This window comes from Portunus trituberculatus, chromosome 18, assembly GCF_017591435.1.
Source record: "Portunus trituberculatus isolate SZX2019 chromosome 18, ASM1759143v1, whole genome shotgun sequence".
In the NCBI taxonomy this organism is placed as follows: Eukaryota; Metazoa; Arthropoda; class Malacostraca; order Decapoda; family Portunidae; genus Portunus; species Portunus trituberculatus.
This window is the reverse complement of record NC_059272.1, coordinates 18,808,486-18,827,460: the sequence shown is the minus strand read 5'-3', so window position 1 is coordinate 18,827,460 and position 18,975 is coordinate 18,808,486. Positions and strand designations below refer to the sequence as shown.

The window sequence follows — 18,975 nt, the reverse complement described above, 5'->3', positions numbered from 1 at the left end:
GAGGTTGTCAGGCCCATAAGAAAAGAGGATAGTTGCAAGAGATTGTCAGACCCATAAGAAAAGAGGAAGCTGCAAGAGGCTGTCAGGCTCATAAGAAAAGACTCAAAGAGGGAAGCTGCAAGAGACTGTAAAGAAAATCGGCAAGCTGCAAGAGGCTGTCAGGCCCATATGAAAAGAGGAAGCTGCAAGAGGTTGTCAGGTGTACAAGTGGCAATCCCTGTATGAGCACTCAGCAAAGCTTCTATCTAACATCCACCTATCATCCCCATCCATTGATTTACCCAATCTTTAAGCAGCAGTAACGCAGTAATACATGGTTTCATTCTAAATGAAACAGCTATCCGAATCAAAGCATTCTTTTGTATATAAGGATATATCTCTGTTTTTTTTTTTTTTCAATTTCTCGCACGTTAGACTCAGTGCTCTCAGAAGTAGTATGTCCGTGTTCTCCAATGCCAATTCCTTAAAGAGATTATCTGAGACCCCCTGATCTTGCCTTCTGCCTATCCACTTTCCTATCCACACACTTCTTTTAATTGGTTGTTTTTCTCATAACAGAATAACGAATTAATAGCTTTGAGTATCCTTCGGTTTCCCATGGTAAACTTCAAGCCTTATAAGAGAAAAAACGAAATATTTGAAAGGAAGACTATGATATTACTTTATTATTGATTTATATTCATTTTTAACAATATACTGGGGTGAATAAGGATAAATATAAGATTATCTACATTTTCCTACATGTCCATCTTTTCATCTATCAAATCATCTATCTATCTACGAATCCGTCTATTTTTTTTATATACCTATCCATGCATCTATCTATCTATCTATCTATCAAACTACCTATCTGCTTAGCTATTTTTTATTCATTATACCAAAATAAATATAATTAATCCTCCTACTCTGTTATTCATCCCGTATAAGTATTGCATTTTTCTCTGCTCTAATCCTTTTGTGTATCATGCATCACGGAAATGTACGTATATTTATGAAAAAATTAATATCAGCTGACCAAGAAAGAGAGAGAGAGAGAGAGAGAGAGAGAGAGAGAGAGATGTGTGTGTGTGTGTGTGTGTGTGTGTGTGTGTGTGTTCTAAATGAAGTAAACTCTACTTTATTTGGAAGAAACTGAAAGACGAGAGTGAATTAGTTTAGAAGCACTGTTAGATGATGGCAGAAGAATAATGGTTATGATGAAGACCTGGGACACCAGAGAGAGAGAGAGAGAGAGAGAGAGAGAGAGAGAGAGAGAGAGAGAGAGAGTGGGGGACTACTACATAAGAACAATAACAATGCACTTAAACATAACTTAGGTAGATTTTCAGACACTCCTCTTCTCAAATCTTTATTATTCAAGATATGTTACCGGAATAGGCAACATGAAAATAGTATAACACACATCTCTCTCTCTCTCTCTCTCTCTCTCTCTTGGGGCCCTATGGATTGATGCGTGAGAGTATATTGAATAAGAATAATATAAAAATAGTAAAATGCAGTATTCAACAATGCGAGTGAAAGGCAGATGGAGCTACTAAGTAAAGGGAGCAACAGGGTGGTGGCGGGGCGGCGGGGCACTGGAGCGCTGTGGGCAGGGCAGGAGTGAGGCATGGCGTGGCGCAGGATATGGCTGAGATACTTGTTTCCTTACACTAACACACAGCACTGACGTTCCCAAAATTCTGATAACATGAAGAGGTCCTAGGTCAAAATCGCACATATTGTAGTTGTTTTAAGATTCCTCCTGATGGTGAGAGTAGTGTGCTAGAGGCTGGGGACACATCAGGCAGCAAATGCATGAGATAGGAGGACTGGTGGTGCTCCTGTAGTAGTAGTCGCTGCCGTTTCGCTCCTTCACCGGCCACCACCACCTGTAGACTCATTCTGGGTGGCTTCTGGTGCAGGAGTGGCTGCTGGCGGAGGTACAGTAATGGCGGCTGAGGATGGTTGCTCTCCTTGGCTCTCTCCTTGCGTCTGATCACCTGCTGGAACCTCTACCGGGGGATTGGTTGCTGAGGTGGTTGGCTGTGTGGTGGTGGTGGTGCTGGTGGTTGTGGTGGATGGCGTGGTGGTAGTTGTTGTTGTGGAGGGAGTAGTAGAGGCCGTTGTGGTTGACACAGTGGTGGTAGTCGGTGGAGGGGTGGTGGTGGTGGTAGTAGTGGTGGTGGTGGTGGTTGGAGGGGGTGTGGACATAGTGACCACCTGAGGTACCTCCCACTCCCCACAGTAGCCGTTAAGGATGGGCTGGGCTGGAACACCTCGCCTGGCGGGGGGAGAAAATATGTTTCAGTCAGAGAGAGAGAGAGAGAGAGAGAGAGAGAGAGAGAGAGAGAGAGAGAGAGAGAGAGAGAGAGAGAGAGAGAGAGAGAGAGAGAGAGAGAGAGAGAGAGAGAGAGAGAGAGAGAGAGAGAGGGCATTACCTCAGCATCCTGCAGCGGTGTTGGTCAAGGCGATAGGCTGCAATGTCCACAGAAGGCGCCTCACTCAACGGCACAGACCAAAGCCTCTCCGCTGCTGCAGATGCCCTTGGCCACAGCCTGGGCAGCAGATTGGTGGCATCCACATACTCCCCCCACATAGTTGCCTCACCACCCAGTACCAGTGCCTTCTGCTGTGGGGTTCCTGAAGGAGGCACATAGTAAGATTGCAGTGTGATAATGTGTGATAATTTTTTTTTTCTATAGTTAAAACTACTGGTATATATCTCTGCTGCTGCTGTTGGTATTGTTGTTGCTATCACTTCTGCTACTATTACATTACTACTACTACTACTACTACTACTACTACTACTACTACTACTATTACTACTACTACTACTATTACTACTACTACTACTACTACAACTATTACTACAACTACTACTACTACTACTACTACAACTATTATTACTACTACTATTACTACTCCTATTACAAGTAACACCACCATTAACAATAATTACCTTGGAAGTCAGTTGGGTCACACTTATAGAAGTTCTTCCAGTCCTGGCCATAGGTGATGTAGTTGATGTACCAGCAGGAGGAGACAATGACCTGATGTCCAGCCCCTGTCAAGTCACGCACATACTCCCGCCAGCCTCGCATCTTGGACGAAGGGACACATCCTTCCACACCTGAGCCACACTTGTGTTTTGCATCTGTGAGGTAAAAAAAAAGCAAGACACTATTGAAATGAGTCACTGTCAATAACAAAAACTTATAATTAATCACAATAACAAAAAGGCATAAATACCATTTATAATAATACCATTATGTATATCCATGGACAAAGTTGTGCCATATACTAACAATTTTCCTCAATCTCAAGTCCTCTGATCTGCTGATAATCTCTTTTCCTAATAACTAATGATTAGTAGAGTTTAAGAACAAGACTTATGATAGAGTAAAAATTTAAAAAAATAAATAAAAACATGTGGCGGCAGAGTAGGTGCTCGACTCTTGACCACCACTGTACCTTGGTGCCACGGTCAGCTGGATCCTGCCATGTGATGTAATTAAGAGGTGTCAGCTCAGCCAGCTCAAGGACCTTCTCAACATAATGCTGCTCTACATCACGCACCTCCGTGTAGTTGTGTTTGGCCATGAATTCATGGACAACAGGTGAACTATTCCAGCAAGGCAAGAACACCTGCACCAAGCACAAAGAGAACTCAATCAGGACATGCATGCAATGGTAATAGTGACTTAAGATCATGAGATCACCTATCATTCCCGGACACAATGTAACACCATCAACAACATGACAGCATAAAGGATAACCACAGCAGCTAACAAACAAAACACACACACACACACACCTCATCTAGACCCATATGAATGTAGCCGTCCACAAAGGTGTGCTTCAGATCCACCAGGAAAGCCTTTAGGAAATCATACACCTGAAAAAAAAGTAATTTAAAATTAAGCAAAATATCTTAAGAAAGCCACTCAATATAAGGTAAGCATACCTCCTATGGAACCCCAAAAAACTTTTATCCTGTATCTGTACCCTTGCCAACTGCTGATTAACAATAATACAGAAGACAGAAAAGCATTAGTCCATTAACTGATGATGACTCAACATGGCATGGGAAGAGAAAAAAAATTATAGATGATGTTGGAGACAATACCTGTGGATTTGTTGGATCAAGGTTCTCATAGGCAGCATGGAAAGGATACTTTGGGGTGCCTGCTGTCTTGCCATCTCCATAACAAGGAGTCAAAAGATCTGGAAGCAGAAGAATGATATTGGTCAAATGACAGTGCTGTGATGTCTAGCCTTGAAGCAATATGGAGACACTGAGAAACTGATCTCAAGAAAGGTGAATTTACTATGACAGGCATTCCTACTGGGCAACGAATCCAGTCAGGCCACAAATGATCACCAATGTCTGAGTAATGTTTGGTTAGCTTTGGTACAACAACAGCAAAAGGTGAGTTTAAACAGAATGTCACAGATCAATTTTCATGGCTAATAATGCATACATCCTTTCACTGCTATTCACACACAACACAGCCTAATCCAGCAATACAACTCAGGCTCACCCCAACACTCTCAGATACTCACGAGGGAAAGCCTTGCCAAAGCCCTGTGCGTGGCCTGGTGTGTCAAACTCTGGGATGACTCGGATGCCTCGGTACCTTGCAAACTCAACAATATCCATGACATCCCCCTGTGTGTATACGTGGCGAGGTGTGTAGGCACCCTGGAAGAAGAGAACAGGAGGATCTTTACATGGGAGGAAAAGACCTCGATGTACTTTGTAGCACTAGGAAACTCAAGAAATGCTGGGATTAATTTATTTGTGAGGGTCTAGGAGGAAATAAAACAAGAGAAATAGGAACACATGAGGCTGCAGAGAGGGAAATTGTCCAAGACTCACATAGAGGGACATGTTAGGGAAGATTCTTGACTCATAGGGGAAACTCTGGTCGTCAACAATGTGCCAGTGAAGAACATTGAGCTTGTTCCACGCCATTGAGTCCAGCACCTGAAAGAGAAAGGCTTGGGTGAGACTTGCAATTAACTGAATGCCTGACAGATATGCTTACTTATCTCATTGAATGACTCATCACCTGATTTAAATGACTGACTTAATGAACAACTCATTGTCTGATTAAATGGGCAACTGACTAACTTAATGACCACCTGCTTTAATGGATAACTGACCAGCTAAATGCATAGTTGATTAATTAGATAACCACTTAAAATTATAATCAAATGAGTGAACAACTGGCTGACTAATTGGTTGATTAGGTGAATAACCATCTGACTGATTGACTGATAGACTATGAGATTAACCAAATGACATTCTATAAACCATAAATGAGAAGAGAGAGACACTTACATCAAGCAGAATATTCTTAGGGAGAAAGTGCCTGGCAGTGTCCACAAGCAGGCCGCGATGAGGGAATCTGGGAGCATCTTTAATCTTAGTGACATTGAGGCGGTACTGTGGAGCAAGAGTCAGGGCGTTAGTGAGGCAGAGTTGAGGAAAGTCCCATGACAGCAAATCCTCAACAAAATATCATTTGAGGTGGTATGGACATGTGGCTGGGATGGAAGATGTGAAGATGGTTTGGATCCTGGGTGGAGGGAAGAACTAAGGGAGATGGAATGAATAGAGAGAGACATGAGATAGAAAAGACAGATAGAAAAGGAAGGAAAGCATTACTGGTAGTTCAGGGAAGACACCCTACATACAGAAAAATCAACAATAATAAAACACAAAAACTAAGTAAATAAATAATCTTCTCTGTCTTAAAAATGTGTAATGACATGAAAAATGGTGATAGAAGATAGCAAGAGAAGCAACACTGAGGCAATGAAAGAGAGGCAAAAGACAGTCAGTTTAAGAGGATTTGATATAATGAAATATTTTGGATTCCACCCTGTCTAAAGGAGCAGAATGATTGGAACTCATAACTCAATAACTCTATATTCCTGCACTTTACTTCCCTGCTACTTACCACGTTGTCTGGCTCAGCAATGTGGACCAGTTGTGAGAAAGTCTCCAGTCCCCTCAGGCCACCCCACACTGTGTGTGCGTCCAGCCGTCCAGACACACCTTCCTCAGTCTGCGTTATCTCCAGTGTGTCTGAAGAGTGAAAGGATTATAAGAGTGAAAAAAAAGGAATCATTACAGCAATTTCTAGTTTGTATGATGGTTGGAGGTAGGTGTAGAACAAGTACAAATGTCTCAAAGAGGTTAATGACTAAGAAAAGATAATCCAAATAGCAATATGTGTTAAAAAGAGTACCAAGAAATCCTGCCATCACAACATCAGCAAAGCCACGTGGCACTCACAGGACTCATAGTCAGGATCCAGGTTGAGATGAGGCGTGTGGTCACATCCCGAGGACACGGTCACGTTGAGGAAGGGCAGCACCGGCAGGCCTACATCAGCCTTAGTGTCCCCGCCAATGAAGGTCAAGTTCAGGTACCTGCACGCCAAGGTCACATGCTAATGACTTTGCATGGGCTAATATTCTTCCTTTGGACTGGCAGGGATTGTTCAGTTTTGTTAAGCAAGATAAAGTATGTAATGTGGATAAAAGAGGATAAATTTTTGTTACTTAAGTTGAAGTAATGTAATGTTGATTACGACTTTCTTCCTCATACATGTTAGAGGAGTACTGATCAAGAGCTATAAATAAATAAAATAATGAGCAGATAAAAGAAATAAAAGAAGTAAACCAAAAGAGACAGATGGGCAAATTTGTGTCATAGCAAGAGGGAAATACAAAGACACACAGAGCTGGTAGAGATGGATGGGTTTTGTTATGAGCTCCACACTTTTCTTTTATCAATAAACTGTTTGTAGTGTGTATCTACTACCTGCCTTTCTCATTTGTCCTTCATCAGTGTTATTTATTTCATCTAGCCAGATATTGATCCATCTGTCAATCTATCATTCCTCACTTTTATCACTCTTCTAGTCTATTACAGGTATGGATATTTTCATACACAGGTGAGACTCAACCTTCAAAAGTTATTGAAACTTCTCTTTCTGGAAGGTAAAAAGAAAAAAAAATGAAGAAAGAAAGAAAGAAAAAAAGAAAGAGAAACAAAGAAGAAAGAAGGAAGGAAGGAAGAAAGAAAGAAAGAAAGAAAGAAAGAAAGAAAGAAAGAAGAAAGAAAATAGAAAAAGAACAAAAACAATAATAAGGAGACGAAGAACAAGACAAGAACAAGAACACGACTTCCTGCCTCTGTTATCCCACTCGATCCTTCCTCTCCTCCTCCTCCTCCTTATGACCTATAGCCTACCTGTGGATGGCGTAATCGATGACGTTGCAACCGAGGAGGTCAGCAGAGATGATGAAGGTGGCTGGGTCAAGGGTCACCTGCTGGGGCGAATGTGACCACTCCCGAGGCAGCGGCCATGGAGACCCGGGCGGTGACTCCTCTCCCTGTGGGGTTGGGAAGAGGTTAGTAATGGTGGTGGCGGTGATGGTGAGGTAATGGTGGTGATGTGGGTGGTGATGGTGATGGTGGCAGTAGTAGTAGTAGTAGTAGTAGGAGGAGGAGGAGGAGGAGGAGGAGGAAGGGATAGATGCGTCAGTCGCTTCATCTTTCGCCTTCCCTCGTGTGTGTGTGTGTGTGTGTGTGTGACCTTCCCTGAGTAAGGATTTCTAGGTGAATTTCGGCCATGATTACCCTAAAACACTTCCCGCTCCAGCTCCACCTCTATCACACCACCACCACCACTATCAACACTAATTTACCTCAGCTGCGCATCTCTCTCTCTCTCTCTCTCTCTCTCTCTTTTGCACGATTTCACTCACTCAACGTTTGTGTGTGTGTGTGTGTGTGTGACTGACAACCCCATCCTCCCTCCCTTGTCTGCTTTATTTCCCTCCCTCCTGAGTTCATTCTTACTTCCTCATTGCTTCTGTTACCGCTGCATCCTCCCTCATCCCCATCCCCCTCATGCCCCTTCTCCTCCTCTCCCTCTCTGTCTCCTCTCCCATCCCTTCGTCAGTTTCCCTGTCGCCCCTTCATTCTTAATCTTCTCTTATCTTTATTCCCATCTCTCCCTTCTTCAAAGTTCATCCTCCGTTCTCTCTCTCTCTCTCTCTCTCTCTCTCTCTCTCTCTCTCTCTCTCTCTCTCTCTCTCTTCTCCATTTCTTTCTTTTATTGATGTTTCATGTTCAAATTTAATCACTAATTTTATCACTTCCTCTTTCCTCTCTTCCTCGCTCTTACATCCTTTTCTCTCCTCTCTTTCTCGCTCTTACATCCTCTCTCTCCTCTTCATTCCCCCTTCATTCTTCTCCCCTCTCTGGTAACTGCTCTCTCATATGAGCAATCGAAACCTCCTCCTCCTCCTCCTCCTAGTACTCTGTTTCTATAATAATTTTCTATAATCTCCTTGGGTTAGAAGATTCCCTCGTTAGGGAGCCTTCAATCAATCCATCAAGCACTCAGTCGGTGAGTCTTTCAGTTAGTTAATCAGTCAGTCAGTCAGTTATTTGGCCTCTCCCTCCGTTGAAATCATGCAAGAGAGAGAGAGAGAGAGAGAAAGAGAGAGGGGGAGAGAGATTAGACACTACTACTACTACTACTACTTCTACTATTGCTACACCTATCTACCTGGTATGCACAAATATACCTGCCTGTCCTACCTGATCGTTGTACAAGAATAAGATGTGCTTTGTTATTAATTATGTATGATCTACCCTGCTCTTCCCTTCCTACTCCCTCCTCTTTCTGCTTCACGCTCCCACTTCTCTCCTTTTCTCACTCACTCACTCACTCACTCACAGCTACACTTCCCTTACCACCTTGCGCGTGCACACACACACACACACACACACACACACACGCCCGGTAGGTCAGTGGTTACAGCGCTGGCTTCACAAGCCAGAGGACCGGGGTTCCATTCCCCGGCCGGGTGGAGATATTTGGGTGTGTCTCATTTCACGTCTAGGTGCTGTTCACCTAGCAGTGAGTAGGTACGGAATGTAAATCGAGTTGTGACCTTGTTGTCCCGGTGTGTGGTGTGTGCCTGGTCTCAGGCCTATCCGAAGATCGGAAATAATGAGCTCTGAGCTCGTTCCATAGGGTACCGTCTGGCTGTCTCGTCAGAGACTGCAGCAGATCAAACAATGAAACACACACACACACACACATCTCTATTCAATTATTATTATTATCAACTTTCTCTTTTTCCTTGACTTCTTCACTTTCTTGATATATGTAATTAACTTTTTCATTCTTTTTTTTTTTACTTTGTTTATTTTCTTCTCAATTCGGTTATTCATATGCATGTATACATACTTCTATTCATTTAGACTTATTCACACAACTTCCACCACATTAGGTTATGAAGTTATTGATCCATTCCCCTTTTTTCCGTCATTCACTCACCCTCTTGCTCGCATTCTCAGAGTAACTCACCCTTTCTGTGCACTGACTGACTCACACTCACTCCACATTAAAGTAATCCACGCAACACTCTCTCTCTCTCTCTCTCTCTCTCTCTCTCTCTCTCTCTCTCTGCTGCCTTCTTCATTCTTCACTTCTAACACCCTCCACACACTTACCGGTAGTGGCAGATTCTCCTCCACGTAGATAAGTTTGGCGGAGGCAGCACCCAACACCATCACTAGCATCACCACTAGCACCCTCCAGCAGCAGCACCAGTATCCTGTGTCTCCCGCGCGAGCCATGGCGGAGCAAAGAGTAAAGGAGCAGTGGAAGCAACAGAAGCAGAGGAAGGGAGGAGGGAGAGAGAGAGACTAGAAGATTATGTGATACACCCGTCCTCTTTGGCTATTTGAGAGGGTTTCCTCTTGTAAGTTTGTGCGAATGGGAAGGGAGAAGGGGCAGGCAGGACGGGACAGGAAGGAGGGACAGGTGGGTGTGTCTGTCTGGCTGTCTGGTGGGTTGGTTGGCGCGATGTCTGGTTGGCTGGCCGGCCGGCTGGGTGTTGCGGAGCTCCTGTGGTATGTCCGCCCCGTCAGAAGGCCAGAACGTTGGGCATGGCGTGGGAGTGGCCGCGCCGAGCCTGCAATATACGAATAATTGCTCACTTATGATCACTCACTTACTTTCCCACGCCCACACATGTACAGCTTGACTCATAACCGTATTCTTAAACGTCTCTAACTTACAAAACGTACAAGGATGATTAGCTGGGTTCCCAGACGTGTTTTTCTTACTGGTGTGGCAGAATCGTTAATGCACTACTACTAGAACTATGTAAAAAAGATTTTTAAATAGCTTGATAATTTCTTCTATAGCATCTTAAAGGTAGTTCAGGTGAGACAGTAAAACGTTTAAGAATACGTGACCGAATCTTGGAAAAAAATACAAATACATACAGATAGATAGATGAAAAACACAGAGCTATTAGATGTCATGTATCAGACTATCAGGAAAGTACTGATAGTCTTACAAGCTAAATTGTGATAACACGAATGTGACGAAATACGTCACATACACAAAATAATTAAATTCTGTTAAGTATAAGTAGATAAGAATAATGAGATAAGAACACACACACACACACACACACACACACACACACACACACACACACACACACAAAAAAAAAAAAAAAAAAAAAAAAAGGCAAGTATTCATGTGGAAAATTCTTTTAGTGTGTGTATCGTACAATGTAAATAATATCTTGTTGCCAAAATCCGTAAATATACACATTCATGTATAATGATTTGTCGCCAGCTGTAAAGTACGATCATTTTCCTTGTACATGCGATGCGCCATGTGTGTTGTTGATGAATGTAGGAAAATATGTAAATTATGTTAGGAGGAAAACGGATATAAAAATAGTTACTGAGAAGCTACGTACATTATGGTAATCCCGAAAGACGACAGCAAAAGATATATTAGGAAAAGAATAAGATAGAAATAGAATACAACAAAAAAATGGTAAAAACGCAAAGAAAAAATATAAAGAATGGCTACAAAAAAAAAAAAATCAACCAAAATAAACATATGTTTGTCCACAATCTCTGGCCATCATAACTATTTTTTTTCTTCATCATTTCCACTATTAAGTTAAGTTATTTAGGTTATTCATTAATTTACTTACATATTTACTCACATTTATTGTTCTCTGTTCTTCAAAGATATGTATTTAGGTTAAGCTTACATTGTCCTAGATGCGACACACACACACACATACACATACACACAGCCCGGTAGCTCAGTGGTTAGAGCGCTGGCTTCACAAGCCAGAGGACCGGGGTTCGATTCCCCGGCCGGGTGGAGATACTTGGGTGTGTCTCCTTTCACGTGTAGCCCCTGTTCACCTAGCAGTGAGTAGGTACGGGATGTAAATCGAGGAGTTCTGACCTTGTTGTCCCGGTGTGTGGTGTGTGCCTGGTCTCAGGCCTATCCGAAGATCGGAAAAAATGAGCTCTGATCTCGTTCCGTAGGGTAACGTCTGGCTGTCTCGTCAGAAACTGCAGCAGATCAAACAGTGAAACATTACTATCCATACGTATGTCTAGTTTGTGTCTGCTTATCTTTGTCACTGTTACCTTTCACGGCCTCCCAAATACTGCCCGGAACTGTGCATGCGCCGCCACTTCAAGGCCTACTGGTGGAGGTGTAGGAGGGGTGGGGTGTTGGGGATTGGGGAAGATGAAGGTGATGGGGGCAGCAGGAAAAAATACTAATAACTGAGACGCACATTGCAAGGTTAAGTGTACAAGAGTCTCTTATCTGTCTACTGCGTCCTCTCTCTGTTACTCCTGTTCTTATGTTTTTGTTCTCCTCCTCCTCCTCCTCCTCCTCCTCCTCCTCCTCCTCCTCCTCCTCCTCCTCCTCCTTCTCATCCTCCTTATCCTCTTCCTTCTTCTCTTCCTCTTCTTTTTTTATCTATTTTATCATATTTTTTAGATACACCATCTCTACGCGCTATTTTTTTCTCCTCTTTCTCTGCTTCTTTTCTTGTCACTACTACTACTACTACTACTACTACTACTACTACTACTACTACTACTACTACTACTACTACTACTACTACTACTACCACTACTACTACTACTACTACTACTACTACTACTACTACTACTACTACTACTACTACTGTTAACAGTTACAATATCATCTATTTTTGTTTTTTTTCCCTGGCTTGAAGACTAGCAGCTCTCTCTCTCTCTCTCTCTCTCTCTCTCTCTCTCTCTCTCTCTCTCTCAAAACGTTTCATCCTATTTTTCATTCTCCTCTCATGCTTCTCGTCCTGCACACACACACACACACACACGCACACACACCAAAGCAGCACATCTCGCGGCCTTGGTCTAACACACACACACACACACACGTCTGCCTGTCCGCCACCATCCTCCCTCTTATCCCTCAGCGACGCCTCGCCACCTGCTATCATGCTTTGACTGGCAGGCGATTAGTGTCAAAAGATCGCCAACCTAACCTTTCTCTTCCACTCACACGCTGTGGGGAAGAGCCAGTCGATCTTACAAGTCTGTGTATGAATCACGCTTTCCTAAACCTTTTCCTTATCTGATCTCTTACGTCGCACATCCTGTAGTGGACGTTATTTATCTTATCTCTCGTGCCAAACAGGCTGCAGTGGAAGTTATTTGACATGGTGTTGTTGATGTTTTGTGATCTTCCATATTAGACAGGACACATTTTAAGTTATCTAGCTTATCTCATTTGAAAACACTAATAATTTCCATGTAAGCTTGTTAGACTATCAGTGAAATCTTGAAAGGGCACTTGAAAACAACAATGGTTTCACTTATGTTTATTGAGGTACCGCTAGAATTATGAAAACGCCTTAGTAATGACCACTAGAGGCGCAGTTACACCATAATGCTTGAGAATACGAACTAGATTGAGTGATCCTATCTATTTTACCTCTTGTTGCCAGAGGGCGTCATCTCTTTTTCGCTATCTATCTATCTATCTATCTTTTCATTGATCTATCTAACATCTATTCATCTATCTAGCTCCCCCAATGGGCTTAAAGCTTCAAACACGGCCTTCGTAAAGAACAAGCGGTATTGCTGTTCCCTACACGGTGAGCTCAGTCATCAAATATTCCCACTGCTGAGTTAGTCTTGTCACCACCTTCACCTCTCCCTCTCGCCCTTCCTACCCTTCGCCTTATTGCGTACTGGCACCACCTTACACACCATCCTCTCCCTCCTGTCAGCTGTGCACTGCTCACTCCCCTCCTATCTCCTCAGCATTTCCGCCATTTAACCCCGTTTCCCATCGCTTCTCGTATTACTGTTTATCCTCTTATCACTGCCTCTTCTCTCGTTCCCAGTCCCATACGATTCCCATCTCTCGCCCTGCTCCGCCTCATCAGTGCACAACGTCACATTCTGGGACGCCTGCAGTGAGTGTCCCCTACAGGATATCGGCAAAGGTCAGCCGTTTAGTCACATCCGCCCGCAGCATAGGAGGTGTCTGGACCTGCTGTGGCCTCCTGTCAGCCCAAGTGCCTGCCCCCTCGTGGTGGTGACAATGATAGTGACGGTGATGATGATGCTCCCTCGAACGATCCCAGTCGCTGTCCCCGAGGTCAGTGTTTTCAAACGTTTCGTTCTCCCCTGATCAATATTTTCACATGCCACGCAGATGATTAGTAAGCTTCTCAAGGATGATTTACATTTTGATAATGTGGAATACCTGTGGAATATTACAGCAGTGAAAATTATCTTGAAAATACCAATACTTTAAACGGTTCAAAATTTTTACAGCTGCCTTTTCTATTAAAAATAGAGAATCCTTGTTCAACTATTACTAGAATCATGAAAATGCTCTACTGTAGAAAACCATATTGACATCCATTGGTTTGACACAAGTATGTAATCCAGGTAAGAAACTCAAATGTTTGAGAATGCGGGTCATCCCTGAGGTGACACCGCCCGCTGCTCTCTGGAGCCGAGTCTCTCGAGAATGAACCCCATCACTCTTTGGTCCGTGTTCTGAAACGCTCTCTCTCACCGTCTATATTTTCATGGAGATGACTATCTGAATTCTCAAGATGATTTCTCCTGTTGGTAGTTCATAAATCATGTTAATCTGCCACAAACCATAATGAAATAAATAAATTAATAAATAAAAGATGAAACACACATCTAGAAACCCATGTAACTTCAAGAAGAACGTATTGGATGTAGTGGAGGAGCAGGGCTGAAGTGTTTGAGAATACGAATGTGGTCCTCTGGCGCATTGCTCACTCAACACTGCGCACAACCCGGGTCCTGCTCGCAAAACCCGAACCTGACTTTTACGCGAGGATAAATTCGATATGCAGAGAACGTTAAGCAAATTATAACTTTCTTCCTGATGTTATCCTAAACAAGCGGTGTGGACGCGGCGCCAGACCACGGGAACAGGTTGGTGGCCGCCTAACCCATTAAGCGAAAGGTTGTACATCCCCTCAAGGCGACGGGATGTGGTGATAATGAACGCCAGAGATGCCGCCGCTTTCCCTGCTCCGGTGGTGGTGGTGGTGCATAAGAGTGGATTTGCTAATGATGTTAGTTACAATAGCAGCAACAGCAGTACTACAAGTAATAATAGTAGTAGTAGTAGTAGTAGTAGTAGTAGTAGTAGTAGTAGTAGTAGTAGTAGTAGTAGTAGTAGTAGTAGTAATAGAAGTAGGAACAATACTAAGAATAACATTAACAACAGTAGCTGCAGTAACGATATAATAATTATCATCTGTAGTAGTAATAGCATTAGCATCAAGATGTAGCATCAATAGCACCAGCAACAATAACAATAGGAACAGCAGAGATAGGTAATGTACATACAACAATTACAATCTCAATAGTATACTACTACTACTACTACTACTACTACTACTACTACTACTACTATTACTACTACTACTACTACTACTACTACTACTACTACTACTACTACTACTACTACTACTACTACTACTACTATTGTTGTTGATACTTTCCATAATGCACACCTCGACGCACTAAGCAGCAACAATAACTAAACAACTATCCACCGCTTGAAAAATGAGTAAATGAATAGTTAAAGGAAAAAAAAACAAGAAAAAAAGTTAAAGTGGACACCTGCAAGGATGAGACAGAGAGAGGAGGAGGAGGAGGAGGAGGAGGAGGAGGACTATTATTACTGATCTTGCCCGCCATCAACAGCTTCCACGGTGAGCACGCTACTAGTTACTGTATCACTGCTCTGCTACACACTGTAAGACGCAGAACACTCACAAAACAAGGGATTGAAACGGCCCGTATACCGAAACTTTTTGCTCTCTCCTCATAACTATTTTCAGGACCACAGAGAACACTAGCCGATTCTCCAGAGTGTTTCTCATGTTCATGATGCAGAATTATTACTTATCTGTATCTAAACTCGTAGAAAAAAACCCACTTTCAAAAACCTCCACGCAATTTCAAGTGTAAGCTTTTGAAAGTAGACGAGGTGCGGTGAAAAGTGTGTCAAGACTCCGCTACTCTTACGGGATTGTTTTCGTGGTTCTTGTCACAGTGAGAGTAAGATCCCATACACTGACAGAAGCAGGATAACACTCCATGAAAACTTGTATAATATATTCTGCCTTTGAAAACAGTCATGATGAAAGAACAAAACATTTGGAGGTGTGAAGACAGGAAAATTGTTAGAGAGAGAGAGAGAGAGAGAGAGAGAGAGAGAGAGAGAGAGAGAGATAAATGATATGCGCCCTTCTTCTCAACTATGGCTATCTCGATTCCCTTCACTAGGCGAATTTGACCACCAGACAAGAAGTGTTCCCAGATAACACGAGGAGCTGTAAGTTTCAAGACAGACCAGGGGAGTGTTTTGAAATGCTTCGCTTTCTCATAAGACTAATTTTCAAACACCACAAAGATAACGTCAGGTTCTCATTTTTCTTTATTTTCAATGGTGATGCTGTCATTGTTAATCTCTCGCCAGAATCATGGAAACACTCTTCGAATCCCAAATAATTTAATCCATAGTTTGTCTACTTCTTAAAACGTATTAATTCTTCATATGGACTATCTTGAAAGGTCACACAGATGATCAGTTGGAGGAAGGAAACGCCCTGACTCTCGACTTATACACAGGCACATGTGACTGCCAGGAATGAAAGATTGAGTGGCGTGTGGATTGAGTGGCGCAGAGATTCAGAGAGGGGTGAGGGATGGGAGGTTCGTGGGGGAAGGTAGATAGGTAAATAGACCGATAAAAACATACGTAAATAAAAAGAAATAGATAGATGGAGATGAGGAGAACTTTGGAAATGAACCGAGGGACAGAAAGACAGAAAAGGGATAATAGACGAAGGAAGGTAATGAGGAAAGATATAGCAAGAGAATGAATGACCAAACTAACGAAAGGAGAGAAAATAATGAGAGAGTGAGACAGAAAAAGGGACGAGGAGAGAGAGAGAGAGAGAGAGAGAGAGAGAGAGAGAGAGAGAGAGAGTGTGTGTGTGTGTGTGTATGATCAGGGAATGAAAGACGCAAAGTGTATAAGCATGCCGCGCAATGTTCGACCTTAGACGCTCTCAGCTATGACTCGCTGCACTGTTCTCCAGCATCACGACCCCCATCACCCTGACTTGGTGGCTGGGTGGCTGGGCGGCTGGCTGACAGGTTGTGGGATGGGAATGGGGAGAGGAGGGGCGAGGAGCATGAAAGGAGCTAAACAACACAAGAGAAGGAGGATACTTCTACGGACCGGTCTTAGGTGTGTGTCACGTACTGGCGGGCAAATATGTAGGAAATGAGCGAACGTTCGACTGACTCTTACGACTCTTCATCTTTCCTTCAACGCACACACACACACACACACACACACACACACACACACACACACACACACACACGAGAGAGAGAGAGAGAGAGAGAGAGAGAGAGAGAGAGAGAGAGAGAGAGAGAGAGAGAGAGCATCACGTCAAAACGAACAACAAACCAGTAATGGACAACTAGAATAGAGTAATCGGATAACTTTGAAAACCACTGTGAGCTGCTTGGTTAAAGAAGGCGGATGTCGACTTGCGTATGGAGACAAAACCCTAAGGAAGCGAAGATGAAATCGACTCACATTAAAGCCACACACACACACACACACACACACACACACACACACACACACACACACACACACACACACACACACACACACACACACACACACTAAAAGTCCGCATTCTCAAACAATTAAGAATCCCATTAATGTGATAGAAGCTCTGGGATTTTCAACGCTGCTTCTATGATCCTTAATCTAACGATGTTTTCTCACTACTGAAGGGAAAAACATCATGAGAACCCGACCATTCATCCCTGTTGCCTTTGAAAAACAGTCCTCAAGAGAGCCTTAAGTGTTTAAGAATACCATATTATAACTGACAACTTTCTGCTTACCTGAAGACACTGAAGAATAAGATAAAGACGAGGAAAGAGGCCTTATATCTAAGAGGACGCCTGGTGGCTTGTTTGTCTTAGCCCCCTGCATGTGGTGGTGGATTCTGGGGCCGTGGTTGGTTAGGAGGCTGTGGTTGGTTAGGTGGCTGTGGTTGGTTAGGGGGCTGTGGTTGAGGAATCTGTGGCTGAGGCTGACCAGGGAATCCAACTGGATTATTATTATGCATAGTAACACTTAAATGATGGGTACAGGTTACAAAAGACAAAGGCAAGTAAGCCCAGGTAAGCCCCTTCAAGTCCTCACAAGTAACCACAGTCCAGCCTTTTCACAGCTCCAAGTCCACACACGCAGAAGAGCGAAGATAAAATACCGCCAGGCATGATAAGCCCCTATATATATACATACACCTACTTACGTATTATACGTATATGCCCCGCTCCCAGTGTTTCTGACATCCTCCACCCCCAAACTATCATTTCCGCTGCCTTCCTCAAGCATTGCCGTGCTCCCGTATTAGACTGAGAAAAGAGACATTCCTGCACTCAAACGTTTTCTTGTTTCCTTCTTACCTACTTCACTACTGTACTGCCATGCGTCACAGTGATGTCATCCCTATCAAAAGTTACTGACGTCCTCACTAAACGCCTTGATAAATGGCAAGATCATCTATTCCATGTGTGTGTGTGTGTGTGTGTGTGTGTGTGTGTGTGTGTGTGTGAATGTTGTCAAGAGGAACAGAAACAAGAACAAGAACACAGCATCAAAATAATAAGAAAGACACAACCACGACCATCACCACCATCATCATCATCACCACCACCATCACCACCACCACCACCACCACCACCACCACCACCACACAACAACAACAACAACAACAACAACAACAACAACAACAACAACAACAACAACAACAGCATTAAGGATATAACAGCTAAAGACTAACGTAATGCCACACCTCACCTGTCAGCACCTCACCTGGTGTACTATTGCTACTGTTGCTACTAGTATTACTGTATTTACTATTACTTCTTTTCAAACTCCCCAAGTTATCTACAACTCAAGATGTCGAAACATTATTTCTTGTAATTGTTTCCTGTTGGGAAAGACAAAGTGTTCTTCTTTTCCTTTTTAGTTGTTATAAATGCATTTAAGATTAAATAAGAGGAGTGGCCCTTTGTCCAGCCCTTAAACTTTCTCTCTAACTCTGATAAACAATTTCATGGCTGGTTTTCCTGTTAAACTATATTCCCTGAAATAACAATTGACTCTAATAAAACTAGAAATCACAGACATTTGAATGACAGAATAAAATTTCAAAGTTAAATGGAATAATGTACAAAGTAAGGAATCTAATAGATTCAGACTGTTTAACACACAAAATATCCATTGTTTATAGTCTTACTTTTATATCTTTTAACTTCTTAGTTTTATTCGTTATACTTTTTTGTACTTTTGACTTTTTATTTTCTATATTTTGTTGTGTTCTAGACCACTGATGATGACAAACAAATGTCGAAACGTTTCGTGACTAATTAAAACAAGGATGCTGATGGTACCAACCTTCGTCTTCCTCATCCTACTGAAGATACGTTTCCCTAGAAAAGCTCCCATGCCTGATAATCTACTACAT

The 18,975-nt window shown here is 42.8% G+C and overlaps 2 protein-coding genes across 2 annotated transcripts in view; both read right to left on the bottom strand.

Moving 5' to 3' along the window:
• Positions 1–1,335: 1,335 nt before the first annotated feature.
• LOC123505495 (beta-hexosaminidase subunit alpha-like) overlaps positions 1,336–18,975 on the bottom strand; it is a 28,089-nt gene continuing 10,449 nt past the window's right edge. Inside the window, 14 exon segments of the mRNA XM_045256834.1 lie at positions 1,336–2,263; positions 2,421–2,622; positions 2,942–3,091; positions 3,094–3,136; positions 3,454–3,627; positions 3,797–3,877; positions 4,109–4,206; positions 4,546–4,684; positions 4,862–4,969; positions 5,327–5,431; positions 5,949–6,076; positions 6,287–6,423; positions 7,250–7,392; positions 9,530–9,993. Coding sequence (XP_045112769.1) covers positions 1,855–2,263; positions 2,421–2,622; positions 2,942–3,091; positions 3,094–3,136; positions 3,454–3,627; positions 3,797–3,877; positions 4,109–4,206; positions 4,546–4,684; positions 4,862–4,969; positions 5,327–5,431; positions 5,949–6,076; positions 6,287–6,423; positions 7,250–7,392; positions 9,530–9,655 — 2,043 coding nt within the window. The 5' untranslated portion in view covers positions 9,656–9,993 and the 3' untranslated portion in view covers positions 1,336–1,854.
• The window catches only part of LOC123505498, a 17,395-nt gene continuing 10,537 nt past the window's right edge, over positions 12,118–18,975 (bottom strand). Inside the window, exons 2-3 of the mRNA XM_045256837.1 lie at positions 17,342–17,532; positions 12,118–13,616 (exon numbers count right to left, since the gene is read on the bottom strand). Of these exons, the coding sequence (XP_045112772.1) occupies positions 13,582–13,616; positions 17,342–17,532 (226 nt within the window). The 3' untranslated portion in view covers positions 12,118–13,581. The remainder of the gene's footprint in view (positions 13,617–17,341; positions 17,533–18,975) is intronic.